Source organism: Equus caballus, chromosome 15 (genome assembly GCF_041296265.1).
Source record: "Equus caballus isolate H_3958 breed thoroughbred chromosome 15, TB-T2T, whole genome shotgun sequence".
In the NCBI taxonomy this organism is placed as follows: Eukaryota; Metazoa; Chordata; class Mammalia; order Perissodactyla; family Equidae; genus Equus; species Equus caballus.
This window is the reverse complement of record NC_091698.1, coordinates 106,375,499-106,385,191: the sequence shown is the minus strand read 5'-3', so window position 1 is coordinate 106,385,191 and position 9,693 is coordinate 106,375,499. Positions and strand designations below refer to the sequence as shown.

General features: G+C 48.8%; 1 protein-coding gene across 4 annotated transcripts in view; it reads left to right on the top strand.

Moving 5' to 3' along the window:
* The first annotated feature begins 1,769 nt into the window (after nucleotides 1–1,769).
* Nucleotides 1,770–9,693, top strand: part of SNTG2 (syntrophin gamma 2) — a 320,660-nt gene continuing 312,736 nt past the window's right edge. For 2 of the 4 annotated variants that reach the window (XM_070236809.1, XM_070236807.1), the window contains exon 1: nucleotides 1,770–1,986. In XM_070236809.1, the coding sequence (XP_070092910.1) occupies nucleotides 1,915–1,986 (72 nt within the window). In that variant the 5' untranslated portion in view covers nucleotides 1,770–1,914. The remainder of the gene's footprint in view (nucleotides 1,987–9,693) is intronic. The other 2 variants (XM_070236808.1, XM_070236810.1) reach the window with 2 other exon arrangements.

The window sequence follows — 9,693 nt, the reverse complement described above, 5'->3', positions numbered from 1 at the left end:
GCAAAGATATGGAAACAACCTAAGTGTCCAGCAATGAATGAATGGTTAAAGTAGATGTGTGTGTGTGTGTGTGGGGGGGTGTATGTTTGTGTATATGTATATACGTGATACATACTCATATATGTATATATCTGTGTGTACATATCTATGTGTATATATATTATGGAATATATATAAATAATGGAATATTTTTCAGCCATGGGAAAGAAGGCAATCCTGCCGTTGTGAGAACATGGATGGACTGTGCGGGCATTATGCTAACTGAAATAAGTCAGACAGAAATACGAATACTGTAGGATCTCACTTACAGGTGGAATCTAAAGAAGCCCAAATCAGAGGAACAAGAGTAAAGTCTGGGTACCAGGGGCTGTTGGGGGGCGTGCAAAGATGCTGCTCAGAGGGTACAACGTTCATCCGGCAGATGAGTAAGTCCTGGGATCGACGTGCGGATGGTGACTACAGTTATCAAGGCTGTCATATACCTGAAAGTCGCTGAGAGCACATCTTAAACGTTCTCACCACAACTAGGAAATGGAATCACCTGAGCTGATGGAGGCGTTAGCCAGCCCCACGGCGGTGACCACTTTGAAATACGTGTATCAGATCAACGCACTGTACACCCGAACTTTACACAACGTTATGTGAGTTACATCTCAAAGCCGGAAGTCAGAAAAAACAGCATCTTGTCTACCACACCTCAGGCGTCCGCCCTGGAGGGGTCGTGTCCTCTCAGGACCTCAGCTTTCTGCCTCTGGCCTTGGAGCACAAGGAGGCGGGTTCCTGAGACGGAAGGGCGCGCAGGTTCCCTGAGGGAGCGCTGGGGACAGGGGACTGGATTGGGAAGGAAGGAAAGCACGCGCTTTTTCTCCTTTTGAAAACGGTGGTGGCCTTGTGTTTTTCTGTATTTTTCCTGAGATTTATCCCAAACTAAATATCATTTACATTTAGATTAGGATGATTTGAGTCTACACAACCCTGTATTGCTGTCCTGAGAGTCATTTTGGCGCAAACCTGAATGATCAAGGGAACCAGCCGGACCAGCTAGTGTCTGACTACCACTCGCGCCCGGGAGGTGGGTCCCTGCAGGTTTGGGCTGACTCTAGAGGAACGCAGGAGCCAGAGCCACCAGGCTTGGGGGTGGGGGGTAAGGGTTGGGGGTGGCGAGGGAGGGAAAGAGTTGAGGCTTCCGCCTGCCTTCCTCTGCCGGGCGGTCGCCAGCGTCCTGCGTCAGCTCTGGTGTGACCGGGTGACCCCTAGGGGAGGGTCCCCAGACACCTGAGAAAGGCGAGCGGGCCGGGACAGCCCTTGTGCGGGGAGGGCAGCGGGGCGCCCTCAAATCAGATAAACCGTGAAGCAGGGACCGAGAGGGGGCGCCTAGCCCAAGGCAGCGCTCTACGCCCGCCCCGCAGGAGCTGCAGCCCCCCAACCCTCCCCACCCCCGCCCCATCAAAGTGCTCCCACCCGCCCACCAGGGAGCGCCCTGCTCCCCCGGCCAGCCTGTGTGCGTTCGGGCCCCCGCCCGGTGGGAGTAACCCCCGCCCGCCCCGGCTCTGTGTGGGAAACACAGGCAGCACCCCCACAGGCAGCCCCCCATCCTAGCGTTCCCACCGGCTCTCCACCGCGGAGCGCGCCGTGCCCGCTTTCCCCGCTCTGCGCGCGGGTCCCCAACCCGGTGGGAGCGAGCGCCCCTCCTCTCCCGGAGGCGGGTCCGCGTGGGCGGTGCTCGTGGGCCGCGGGCGGAGCTCAGCCCCCCCCGCCCCCCCACTCCGCCGCTGCCCGCCAAGCCGGAGCCCGAGCCGAGCCCCAGGCGGAGAGGGGCGCGGACGCGGCGCCCGCGGGGCCCTTGGATGCGCGCGCGGGGCCCCGGCGCTGAGCTCGCTCGGCCTGGAGCGCGGCCCCGCCGCGTGGGCGGCTATGAGCGCCGAGGGACCCTTGCCCCCGGCTGCCCCCCGCGGGCGCCCGGGCTGCCTGCTGGTGCCCGTGCGGGTGAGTGCGGGCCCTCTGCGCCCCTCTTTCTCCTCGCCCCTTCCTCTCCCCACTGTGCTCCGGTCTCTCCTCCGTGGCCCCTTTCCCTTCCCGGGTCCCTTCCCTCCAAGCGCCCCTTCCTCTCCCGGAGACCCCTTTCCCTCCCCTCGCCCCCTTCCCCGCAGACTCCCCCTCCTCACCTGGCGCCCCCTCCTCTCTGCGCCGCCTCATCTCTCCCCGCCCTCTCTTCACCCCGCGCCCCTTCCGTCTCTCCGGGGAGGGCTCGTGAGGGCGGGTGGACCCTGGGACCCTGGGCACCCACCCCCTGACCGCTCTTTCTCCCCCTACCCCAGTGTGCTAAATGGAAACTTGTGGGGTTGGCCTGTTTAAGGTCCTGAATGGCTGAGTGGGCAGGCTCAGGGGCTTCCTACTCTGTGGCAACCAGGGTTTTCCAGAATTGGGGATTGGGATTTGCTCCGCGTTTCTTCCTGTGGTCACATGGTTGTGCTGAGGGGAGCCCCCGGGCGCCGGCTCCAGGTCTGCCGAGTTGCCCACCCAGAGGTGGCGGCGGCGCCTTCCGGAGGCGAGCTGGGCCGGGCCTGGGGGCCTCGCGGGGCTGGTCTCCCACCTGCGCGCCCGGCCGCTGACCGGACCACATCTGCGCCGAGTTCGTGACACCGGTTCCTCAGTGTGTGTGGCGTCTGTTCTGGTCCCTACCCCAACCAGCTCCCTCTGCACCCTCTTATTTTTAAATAACTAAACTACGGATTGAGAGAAAACAGAAATGTTGGCTCAAACAAAAACTCAGAGTTCTTGGAAACCTTCAAGCTGCCGCCCACCGGCACGACCACCGGCACGACCGAGTGTTCTGGAAACAGTTTAAGAAAGCAGCTTATTGCCCCAGCCCTTGCATGCTCTCCAGCTGATAGATCAGTATGGTTGTTCCTGTAGGATTTGCGTCCCGCTAGCTCCCCAATCCCATGAATGACTGTGGAAAACCGGGGATATATTCAGCCACCCTTTTAGGATACCTGAGAAATCTTTCAAAAGGCCATAGGTTGAAGGCTTGTTAAATTCTTTTGTCACAACGCTGCGAACTAGGGTAATAGTCGTATCTTCCGTATGATTTTTATTTTTAATCTGTGTAGAGAGAGTTGCCTTTTCCATCGAGTTATACCATTCTGGGATATTTCCACAAAACCTTTAAATTTTGTGTGAAGTGGCCTGTTTGTTTTTTAAGTACTTTGTGATATGAATAGTTTTCCAGCCACTGCAGACGGTCATTAAGCGGTAGAAGATGTGCTGGCAGTAGTTGGAAGTAAACTGCTTAAGGGTGTGGGGAAGCTCGAGAGGGACAGGCTTTCTGTCTTCTTACTGCTGGGAATTGTAAACGGTGCCCTCCCGGCGTTAGGAATGGGGTGTGTTGCTTGAGGAGTTCTTGCAACAAGTCTTGTTTACAGCGATTGTAATTACAGTGGAAGAATTGGCGTGGATTTACCATCTGCATAACTGACCCAGTTGATAAGTTATTGGCAGTAACTTCAGTTTTTAAAAAAATATCAACTGCAAGTCCTCAAAGAAATACTCTGCAGTGTGCCAAGCGCGGATCCCTTTAAGGCACTAAATCTGGGTGCTCAGTCAAGGTGCGGGCAGTTCCCCAGTTTGCTTCAAGATGTGGGCAGTGCTTTCTTTGTAACAAGAACCTTGATTCTATGGTACAGCCTGTGTGAATTGCACTTGTGAGGAATTTTGTCAGCATTGGAGGCCAAATATCAGAATAAAAATAGAGAGGCTGTTAAGAACAAGAATAATAACTTTGGTTTCACAAATAACAAGGTGTGCTCCACTGCATTCCAGTGTATGGGAAGGTTCAGATTCTTAATTCATTTAAAATGGGTCTGTGAAGTATCCTGCTCACACATTTGTCTTTAAATAGTTGAACAGTCATAGCACGCAATCATGGCTTAAAGATGTAATGGGAAATGACACTATACATAGATACACTATGAATCTTTGAGAGCCACTAATTTTTACTTGAATCATCGGGGTCCAGATAACCTTGCAGAATTATTAATTTTTTTATGAATAACTATCCATAATATCATTGAATATGCATAGTTTTTTAATCATTTCAGTTAAGCAAGAGAACTCAGTGCTTCTAATTAGGAAAATAATGACAAAAAAGAAAGTTGTCTTAAACCCGTTGTATTTCTAGTTGTAAACATTTTTTCTGAAGTCAAAAATGCAACACCTTCTTTGTAATGACTGTTTGTTTGAATCATGGGAATTTGGCCCAATTTGCATGTCTCCTGCTCGGTATTTGGAGCTTCTTTTTCCTCTTCCCTTTTAGGTAGCTGTTCCCTGTTGTATGTATTTCCTAAGTGAAGCCAGTTCACGCACCCGTGTCCCTGGCTCCCCGTGTCCCTGTGTAGAGTTCGTGGGTACAAGGCACTCAGGGCGCCCTGCTCTCGTGCTGACACTGCTGTTGGTTTGTTCTGACAGCACCTTTTCTGTCTCTAAAGAGCGACTCCGCTCGAGTCTAAGGGGCTGGAAGCATGACATAGCATGAGCCAGCAATGTGCAGCTTCCTGTGATGAACTGGCCAGCGAAGGGGAGAAGACAGCACGTCATTTTAAACGTCCTTTTATAATGCAGCCTCTTAGTCATCCCTTCAGAGATGGGGACTCCTGTGTGAGGTCATTTCAGCATGGAACCTCCCAGAATGGCTGTCCATTGCTTTATAATATTCTCACCTGTTTCTCATCCTTGCTGACTCATCTTTGATTCAGTTGTGGAATTTCTGGTGATGTCTATGACATCATAAGCAAGATTCACATATTTTAAAATGGAGAATTATCTGATTTTTACCGGGAGATATGTTTCCTAGTGAACATTTTAACAGGATCCAAGTTAGAAAAGTATGCTTATTTCACCGAACAATGTATGTGGAGTGGCCACCTTTTATATCTACATGTCTGTATAGATGTGGCTTTTTAAGTTTCAACTTTAATTTAGTTCTGCTTCCCGAAATGTCCCACGAGACACACTTTGAGAGGCTGACGTGAGGGCAGCAGCAAAGAAATGAGTTGCAAATTAAGGCGCTCAGCTGCTTTATAGTCTGGAGAGCCTGTGTGGAGAGAGGAAGAATCTGTCTACAGCCCAGTTCTCTCACCTGTTAAATGGGTATATTCGCTCCAGAATTATTAAAACAGTTGGTGTTTTGGGTTACCTGTCAGCACAGGTAGCTTACGGGACATCGGGCACGTGGAGCGAGTTCTGGAAGAGAAGGACCTGTCTGGTGCTGGGCTTATGCCTGCGTCCCCGGCCCCTGGTCTTGCTGGGCAGCCAGCGGGCGTGCTGGCTCTGAGCGCTCACGGGAGAACCGAGACCCCTGGCACCGCCTGGGAAGCCAGCTGCCGTCTCTTCTGCTTTCTCACCTGAAGGAGATGCGGTTTGGATTCTGAGGTGCCTTTGGACATCTGATTCCGATAGCCTTAGAGACTCGCTGTTTAATTAGAATCCACAGGGATTTTTTGAGACGAAATAAGGCAGTTAAAAAAAAGGCCTTTGGAGGAAAAATGCAGGAGAATTTCATGGGAAAATGTGCTTGGATTTTGAACTGGGGAGTTCTTGTTGTTATCCAGCCCGTCACTGCATACTGTCCCTCAGGTCCTATTTTGGTTAGAAGGCTGTGGATTATTTTCGGCGAGCACTAGATGTCACTTTTCCCCAGTCGGTGCTGAGCTTCCTCCAGAGCACAGGAGGCCGGTTTATCCCTTCTATTTCTGTACCGAGGGCTAAGCCTTTCTGCCCTTGCTCACCCATCCCCCCGGGGGCCTGACCCCTCCCCCGCAGTCACACCTGCTCCTGCCGCCATCCAGGGCCCCTGCTGCTGCTTCGCCCCTTCAGCCCTCACCTGCTCACTCTTTTTCTTTGCACATTGTCTTCACAAGTGCTGGAAATACTATGATGCTGTGATTTTTCAATTAAAATCATTGGGTAAAACAGTTTCTATTTTGTAAAGAGTCTGAAGTTGAAGATCCTATAAATATTCTTAATTAGCTATGTTTTAATTAAACAAAGAATTAGGATAAAAAAGAACACAAATATGCCTCTTAAGTTATTTAGAGGATGCTGTTGGAAACAATTAGAAAATGTAAACTTTCATTTTAGCACATGATGAACTCAACTTCAGAGCCCTCACAGTCCCAAAGCATTGAGCGTTGACTGTTTTATCTGTTACAATTTCTAAAGCAACTGTGTCTCATTCATATCTCTCTACTGGAAACCTGGCAGTGTGTCACTGTATTATTTACAAACATATTTGTTATCGTGAATGAATAAATTTGACTCTATACTGTTGACATTTTGACAACTCTACTTAATTTTGATAGGCACCAAAATTTATTTGAAATTTGGATGGATATCGTTTTATTATAGTACTGAATTGTGCTATTATAAATACAATTGCATGGAATATTAAACTTTAGTATCATAAATATCATTGTGCTTATCGTCATTCATTTTACTAATTTATTTTTCATGCCATTTTTAGTCAGACCCCAACTCTGGAACCCAGTTAGTGGTAAGTGCATTTAAGCCTTGACTAATAAGAAGTAACTGTTATTATTTATATTTTAATCAAAATAGTTTAATACTGTATTTTGCAAATCGTATGTAAAATTTCTGTTCCGTTTCTAAGATGAATGCTTTCACCAGGCAGATATTTTACTGTCTATCTTATGAATTATTGGAGGTAAAAATATAACCTCATGAATGCACCCAAATTCTGTTATAGGACATTTTCATTCGTTGAGCTGGTGTTTAGGAAAATAATCTGTGTTTTTTTGAGGAAGACTGGCCCTGAGCTAACATCTGTGCCCATCCTCCTCTGTTTTGTGTGTGGGACGCTGCCACGGCACGGCTTGATGAATGATGTGTAGGTCCACACCTGGGATCCAAACTGGCCAACCCCGGGCTGCAGAGCGGAGCGAGAATTTAACCACTGCTTTATGGAGCCGGCCCCGATAATCTGTAGTTTTGAAGTGTGACATAACTGTCAGTTATTCGTATCACAAGTGTAACATTTTGCACTGAAAATAAATATTTTACATTTAGCAATGTTCACAAATGTGTTGTCATCAAAAACCTTCAGACACTAAGCACAGAGTCCCTCAGGCATCTTTACAGGAGTAGCCAGCTTCTCTTTCCAAAGCAGAACCTGAAAGACGGGAGGGGTGGCTGAGCTCTTCCTGGGATCTTTCCCGCTCTGGAGCTCTGTCCCTAGCTGGTCACTGATGCGGGATCGGTGAGCCGAGGAGTCGAAAGAAAGATTTCTTAGACTCTCAAGATCTGGCAGTAGTGCTCTTTTATTTAGAAAATAGTGTGGAATAGCATGGGGACAGGACCCATGGGCAGTCAGAGCTTCTGCTGCTGCCCCAAGTTGAGGGTTAGGGCTAAATTTAAGGCATAGGTATGTGAGTTATCTCTTTACAAGACAAAGAATATGTAAAAAAGTTAAAATGGTAGATAAGAATCAAACCGGATTGAGTAAATGGCAGAAGTCACCGCTTGAATTTTATCCTTGGCTAAAGACAAAGGAGGATCTGTGGGGGGGAGGGTCAGTTACATGAGGTTGCCAGACAGCAACCAACTTAAGTTCTTGCCTCTGGCATTGACCAAGAGCCTCTAGAGATAAGACCATCCCCCCCTCTTCCTGGCACAGAGAGGGAGGCATCTTCACAGATAGAGGTTTCCCTTAGAAATGTAAATGTTTCCCAACAAAGGGGCAAACAAATTCCACTCCTTGGAGCCTGAATCTCATCTGTAGTTTTAAAACTAACCAGCCTAAAAATCCTCATCATAAGCCATTTTAAAATTAAGCAGCCTAAAAATCCTCATCATAAACCATTTTAAAATTAAGCAGCCTAAAAATCCTCATCAGTCACGTCCATCAGTGCAGCAGCGCCGCCTCTCTGGGCCTCTGTCCCAGAGGCACCGCAGCCCTGGGGGCCCGGACCAGGCCCGCCCATCTCTGCCTGGTTTCACATCTCAGTGGGTGGCACCTCTGCCCATGTCACACCCTCTGCCTCTGCTCCATCCTCAGCTCTCTGGGTGGCTGAGCCCCGATTATGCCCTCAGAAGGTGGGCCATCTCCAGGTGCTGTCCTAGGTTGCTTTCTTTTCTTGCTCTATATTTCCAAGTGACTTCACCTCGTCTCTGGTTTAAATTGTCATCATTCTCCCCTGACCTCCACTGCTGTGCCTTCAGCTGCTCAGCTCAAACCTGTGTGTCCGAGCTCCACTTGGCTGTTCAGTTAACATTTCTGAAACCCATAGAATAGTCTTAATCCTGAAGCCTGGTTTTCTTTCCATGTTTGTGTCACAGAATAACAGCACCACCCACATAGCTCATGTCATTATCTAAACCATGGCTTTTTAAAACTTCTGGCCACTGGTATTCCTGCTGTCTGCCTCAGGGCCTTTGCTCATGCTGTTTTCTCCCTTGACAGGCCTTCATCTGAACTTCCTTCCTGTCCCAGCCTCCCATTACCTGGCTGATTCCAGTCGAGGTTACATCTTATTGCCTCCCTCACATCCACGTGCCCCTTCTCTCCTGCTCCTAGAACCCAGCTTTGTCTTCAAACCTGGGTTGGTCCAGGTGACTGGTGCCATGTGCTTGTGGGCCTCATTCCCACCAGGTTCAAAGATGGACTAATCTAAGTCAGTGATCGCCTTGGAAGGGGCGTGGCTGCAGCTTTGTCAATGATGCTCCTTATGATCAAGTGGGAATAGTTTCCTTTCTTTTAGAAAGAGATGCCACACTGTGTGAATCAGTTACATGCCTGGTACGTGACAGCTGGTACATACTACCCTCTTGAATCAATGAGTGTGTGAATTAGAGGTATGTCATGCTCTCAATAAGAGGGGGAGAGTTCTGTTTCTGGCTTTTGTACTGAGAATTTCTTTTATGTTTATGATTAGCTATTTTGGGGTTGAAAAAAATTGGGACTTTATATTTTGATAATAGGTACATTTTAATATCAGTTTTACCAGTCAGCATAACTGTTAATTGTAAAATATAATTTATTACATTTCTCATCTCTGTCCTGCTGGATGTTATCCTCAATGATTTCTCTTCAGATAGTTTTACTCTGCCAAGTGGCTCCATTGGTTTCAGTTTTCACCTATAATTATCTTAAGTTTTCGTTATGTACCAGAAATACCAAATTACTCGTCATGCCTTAGACCTGGGGACACTTGGAACCTGGATGTTTTAGGGGCAGCCCTTCCAGAAAGGCCAATGCTACATCGTCAGCACAGGTGCATGTTGTCTTGAAGAAAGAAATCCAAGTGATTTTATTCTTGAAATCATCGCGGTTTGTGTAACAAGGTAGAGAAATCTCAGCTTGTGCCTCTGTGTCATGAGAAACACTAGCGATGTCGCTGCCTTCCTGCTCCGGGAGGAAACAGGGACAGGAGCCGCGGGGCCAGGAGAACCAGGCTGGAGTTTTCCTCAGCCTCACGCTTTTTTCCTGAAGATTGGGGACTTTGTGATGGTAAAATTCAGCGTCATTTGGAAGAGTGCTTTGCGGTTACGAATGTCCACATACGTGAACATATGTACACATTTACAGAAGCTGTCAGTGCCATGCGCTGTGCTGGGAACTAGAGACGACAGGAGCAGAGCAAGGTGTGGTCCAGACGTGAAGCCCAGCGCAGGCGAGGG